The following is a 5,868-nucleotide window of genomic DNA, read 5'->3' as shown; positions in this document are numbered from 1 at the left end:
CCCAAGGAAAACCCCACTGTAATCACTGACTAAAAAAGTGCTTTTTCTTTTACAAAGATGACTTTAGGGTCATGTGTCTCGATGTGTTTTGTGATCATTGTGGTGTTTGTGTTTTGGTTATCGGGTGTTTGAAATACTTATATAATTAAATATTCATTTTTTTTTATTTTTAATCTAAAAACATGTTTTCACTTTTTTGTCATTATGGAGAGTACTAGGGGGTTAAGGAGAGTGGATGGAGGTGAGCGGGGGAGGAGGGGTGTGTCGTAAGTTGGGGTGGTGGACATTTGGGGGTGTGTTTGAAAAAAGAAGGAGGAGGAGAAAATAAATAAATGGAATCCATTTTTTGGAATAAGATTTCAGGGCCGTTTAGCGGGGTGGGGGCGCAAACCAAGAGATGGGGGGCGGTGAAAAATGTTCAATAGGGGATGAATCAGTTCTGAAAACTCTCTCTCTCCTCCCCTGTGGGGGGCCCCTCTCGTTGTGAAGGATGTCTGGTGGGGGTCTACCAATGAAGGAATTGTCTAGCCCGCCAAAATGGTTTTCTGAATTGGTCAGATCGCCGTGCCGATTGCTTACGTTCCTTTGTCCTGGCCGAAAATTGGCCTTGATAAATCCTTAACGTTAATGTTTGATTAATACTGGCACGACCATTGTAGAGAGAGGTAAAGTAATGTTAGTTGTTAGAATACCTTAACACACTGCAGACCATTTGGAGAGTAGAGGAAACATGTAGGTATCCCTAGATATGCCCAACATACTGCGAGACCAAATTGTGGAGAAGGAGAATAGATACGGCTACTAGAAATACCAACACACTGGCAGACCCATTTGGAAAGAGCAGAATTGTAGGTTAGAAACCCAACACACTGCAGACCCATGTGAGAAAGAGAATGTAAGGAGAATACCAAACACACTGCAACCATTGTGAGAGAGGAGAATGTAGGGTTAGAATACCAACACACTGCAGACCATTGTGGAGAAGGAAATGGTAGCGTAGAATACCAACACACTGGCAGACCATTGTGGAGAGAAGAATGTAGGGTTAGAATACCAACAACACACTGGCAACCATTGTGAGAGAGGAGAATGGTAGGTTAGAATACCAACACACTGGCAGACCATTGAAGAGAATTATGAGATGAGGAGGAAATGGTAGGTTAGAAATCCAAACACACTGGCAGACCATTGTATGAAAGGAGAATGAAGTCTAGAATACCAACACACTGCCAGACCGTTACGTGAGAGAGGACAATGCTAGGTTAAGAATACCAACACACTGCAGACCACTGGAGAGATGGAGAAAGAATGTAGCTGAGTTAGAATTACCAACACACTGCAGACCATTGTGGAGAGGAGCAGAACGTAGGTTAGAAATTACCAACACCACCTGACAACCATTGTAGAAGAGGAGAATGGTAGGTTAGGAATCCAACACACTGCAAACCATTGTTAGAGAAGTATATGGTAGTTAGAATACCAACACACTTGCAGACCATTGTGGAGAGAGGAGAATGGTAGGCTTAATAATACCAACAACACTGGATCAGTATCCATATTTGGAGAAGGAGAATGGTAGGTTAGAATACCACACACTGGCAGACCATTTGAGAGAGAGAAACGGTAGGGTTAGAAATACCAACACACTGCAGACCATTGTGGAGAGAGGAGAATGTAGGTTAGAATACCAACAACACTGCAGCACCATTGTGGAGAAGGAGAATGTAGGTTAGAATACCAACACACTGCAGACCATTGTTGAGAGAGATGAGAAATGTAGGTTAGAATACCAAACACACTGGCAGACCATTGTGAGAGATGAGAATGTAGGGTTTTAGAATACCAACACACTGGCAGACCATGTGGAGAGAGAGAAGTTAGGGTTAGAATACCAACACACTGGCAGACCATTGTGAGAGAGAGGAGAATGGTAGGTTAGAATACAACACACTGGCCAGACCATTGTAGAGAGAGAGAATGAGCTTAGAATACCAACACACTGGCAGACCATTTGAGAGACGAGAGAACGGTAGGGCTTAGCAACTTACCAACACATCACTGGCAGACCATTGTGGAGAGAGGAGAATGGTAGGGTTAGAATACCAACACACTGGCAGACCATTGTGGAGAGAGGAGAACGGTAGGGTTAGAACATGGATGCAAGCATACATACATACATACATACACACACATCTACACACACATGCTTTTTCATACCTGACAGCGCTCCCCCACTGAAGCAGTTACGACTGGCTCCTCTCCTCCTTTCTCCCCTGTCTGCATCTCTGTCTCCTCTTTCTCCTCGTCAGCTAGATTGACCACCACCCTCTTCTCCCCTGGCACTACCACCTTCACCCCCCTCCGGGACATCTGCTCCCGGGCAAACTCTGTAACCACCGCACACCTGGAGAGAAGGGGGGCAAGACGGAGACATGAAGCAGGTATACCTGTGATGAACAACCAGCTAGCTACCATAGCCTGAGCCATATTTATTGTACCATTTAACTAGGCAAGTCAATTAAGAACAAATTCTTAATTAATGACGGCCTACATGTAAAGCCCCCCCGGTCAAACCCTCCTCTAACCCGGACGATGTTGGGCCAATTGTGCACCGCCCTGTGGGACTCCCGATCACAGCTGGTTGTGATACAGCCTGGGATCGAACCCAGGTCTGTAGTGGCACCTACTAGCACTGTGATGCAGTACCTTAGACCGCTGCGCCACTAATTTATTTGATCTGAACAAAATTATAAACGCTACATGTAAAGTGTTCCATGTTTCATGAGCTGAAATAAAAGATCCCAGAAATGTTCCATACGCACAAAAAGCTTACTTCTCAAATTGAGCACAAATTTGTTTATATCCCTGTACCATCCTTTGCAAAGATAATCCATCCACCTGACAGGTGGCATATCAAGAAGCTCATTAAACAACATGATCATTACACAGGCGCACCTTGTGCTGGGGACAAGAAAAGGCCACTCTAAAATGTGCAGTTTTGTCACACAACACAATTCCACAGATGTCTCAAGTTGAGGGAGCGCGCAATTGGCATGCTGACTGCAGGAATGTCCACCAGAGCTGTTGCCAGAGAATTTACTGTTCATTTCTCTACCAGAAGCTGCCTCCAACGTCATTTTAGAGAACTTGGCAGTACATCCAACCGGCCTCACAACCGCAGACCACGTGTAGCCAGCCCAGGACCTCCACATCCAGCTTCTTCACCTGAGGGGTCATCTGAGACCAGCCACCATGTCAGCTGATGAAACTGAGTTTGCACACCTGAAGAATTTCTGCACCAACTGTCAGAAACCATTTCAGGGAAGCTGATCTGAGTGCTCGTCGTCCTCACCAGGGACTTCACCTGACTGCAGTTCAGCATCGTATCTGACTTCAATGGACAAATGCTCACCTTCAATGGCCACTGGCACGCTGGAGAAGTGTGCTCTTCATGGATGAATCCTGGTTTCAGCTGTACCGGGGAGATGGCAGACAGCATGTATGGTGTTGTGTGGGCTTGCAGTTTGCTGATGTTAACGTTTTAAACAGAGTGCCCCATGGTGGTGGTGGTGGGGTTATGGTATGGGCAGGCATAAGGTACAGACATCGAACACAATTGCATTTTATTGTTGGCAATTTGGATGCACAGAGATACCGTGATGAGATCCTGAGGTCGATTGTCGTGCCATTTATCTGCCGTCATCACCTCATATTTCAGCATGATAATGCACAGCCTCATGTCGCAAGGATCTGTACACAATTCCTGGAAGCTGAAAATGTCCCAGTTCTTCCATGGCCTGCAGTCACCAGACATGTCCCCCATTGAGCATGTTTGGGATGCTCTGGATCGATGTATACGACAACGTGTTCCAGTTCCCACCAATATCCAGAAACTTCACACAGCCGTAGAAGAGGAGACAACATTCCACAGGCCACAATCAACAGCCTGATCCACTCTATGCGAAGGAGATGTGTCACGCTGCATGAGGCAAATGGTGGTCACACCAGATACTGACTGGTTTTCTGATCCACGCCCTTACCTTTTTTTTTAAGTATCTGTGACCAACAGATGTATATCTGTATACCCAGTCATGTGAAATCCATAGACTGGGGCCTAATTCATTTATTTCAATTGACTGATTTCCTTATATGAACGGTAACTCAGTAAAATCTTTGAAATTGTTGCATGTTGCGTTTATATTTTTGTTCAGTGTAAACACATGGCTCTGACCATTGCTATACTTTCTTCACAGATTCAGCTCTACATAAGCCATATTAAATGCAGTTCTTCAACTGAAGGTTTACAGACCCATAGGAAAACATCCAAATTGCAATGTATGCATATATCCCATAATATGTCCAGGGATAAGGTACATGTTGAAAACGCAGCCTTGAGCTGAACGTTGGGCCAGCTAAGGGATAAAGGACCAGTAGGGGGTATGAACGTTGGGCCAGCTAAGGGATAAAGGACAGTAGGGTGTGTGAACGTTGGGCCAGCTAAGGGATAAAGGACCAGTAGGGGTGTGTGAACGTTGGGCCAGCTAAGGGATAAAAGGAACCAGTAGGGGTGTATGAACGTTGGGCCAGCTAAGGGATAAAGGACCAGTAGGGGTGTATGAACGTTGGGCCAGCTAAGGGATAAAGGACCAGTAGGTGTGTATTCGTAAATGCACACCAAAGCAAACTGTATGAGAGTTTCTATTGGACAAATTCAGGTAGGTCCCTCTGTTCCGTTTACTTCCTAGTGAATACGCCCCATCAGACAAACTCACGTCAGATCTCTGTTGAACTCCTGCACAGGGTTGTAAAACACCTCGTTGGCACTGGGAAACAATATGGCCGCCTTGCCCTCCCTGACAACTGTCTCCCCTGGCAACAACCCCGTTGTCGGGGGCATCTCCTGGTCAGGTGTTGAGGCAGCTGGAGTTGGGTTCAAGCCCTCCATTGGGGCTCCAGAAGTAGGGGGCTGAGGCTTGGTGTCTACCCCAGACAGGGTGGTGTTAACTTGTGGATCCTGAGGGGCCCTGAGGGGCTCCATGGTTCTCAGTCCCCTGTAGGCAACACTGCCAACTGTCCTTAGAATCCTCTGGTGGGTGAAGGGTACAGTTAAGAGGGGGAGTAGCCGAGCGGTGATGATCAGCATAGGGCACTTCTCAGTCCTGGAAGAAATGACAACAATGTGTTATAATGGTCAGTTTTCACAGACAGCCATTGATCATGACCACCAGTTCCATTACATTACACATAAGAGCCATCAGACGAAGGCATCTACTGTCCGGGGGAGTTTTGTTAAGAGACCAGATGCTCGGTCTGAAAATTAACATGCATCGCTTGCAGTGTACAGTTAGTGTAAATTTTGCATTTGTTTAATTATTTTGATGTCATATGAAAGTCATGGGTTTTACGTTTCTAGAACCATATTGCAATTGAGAATCGATTCACGTTTAGATGGAGTACTTGGCTGTCAGGGCCAGTAAATTATACCTCTGAAAATAACATAGGTCTCCTTAAGGAGTCTAGTTAGAGTACAAGTTGGAACCCTGACCTGTCCACCGGACGTGCTACCTGTCCCAGACCTGCTGTTTTCAACTCTCTAGAGACCGCAGGAGCGGTAGAGATACTCTTAATGATCGGCTATGAAAAGCCAACTGACATTTACTCCTGATTATTATTTGACCCTGCTGGTCATTTATGAACATTTGAACATCTTGGCCATGTTCTGTTATAATCTCCACCCGGCACAGCCAGAAGAGGACTGGTCATCCCTCATAGCCTGGTTCCTCTCTAGGTTTCTTCCTAGGTTTTGGCCTTTCTAGGGAGTTTTTCCTAGCCGCCGTGCTTCTACACCTGCATTGCTTGCTGTTTGGG

General features: G+C 45.9%; 1 protein-coding gene across 1 annotated transcript; it reads right to left on the bottom strand.

Annotated features, from left to right (window-relative positions):
- Window positions 1-2,217: 2,217 nt before the first annotated feature.
- On the bottom strand, window positions 2,218-5,180 carry trmt1 (tRNA methyltransferase 1; the record flags this gene model as incomplete). The annotated part of the gene is made up of 2 exons (XM_024145641.2): window positions 4,773-5,180; window positions 2,218-2,404 (listed from the first exon to the last, which is right to left on the bottom strand). Coding segments are annotated over exons 1-2 (558 nt in total), but the record flags the coding sequence as incomplete, so codon positions are not given.
- Between the last annotated feature and the right edge of the window lie 688 nt (window positions 5,181-5,868).

This window comes from Salvelinus sp. IW2-2015, unplaced genomic scaffold, assembly GCF_002910315.2.
Source record: "Salvelinus sp. IW2-2015 unplaced genomic scaffold, ASM291031v2 Un_scaffold9701, whole genome shotgun sequence".
Lineage (NCBI taxonomy): Eukaryota > Metazoa > Chordata > Actinopteri > Salmoniformes > Salmonidae > Salvelinus > Salvelinus sp. IW2-2015.
This window is presented reverse-complemented; position numbering and strand designations above follow the sequence as displayed.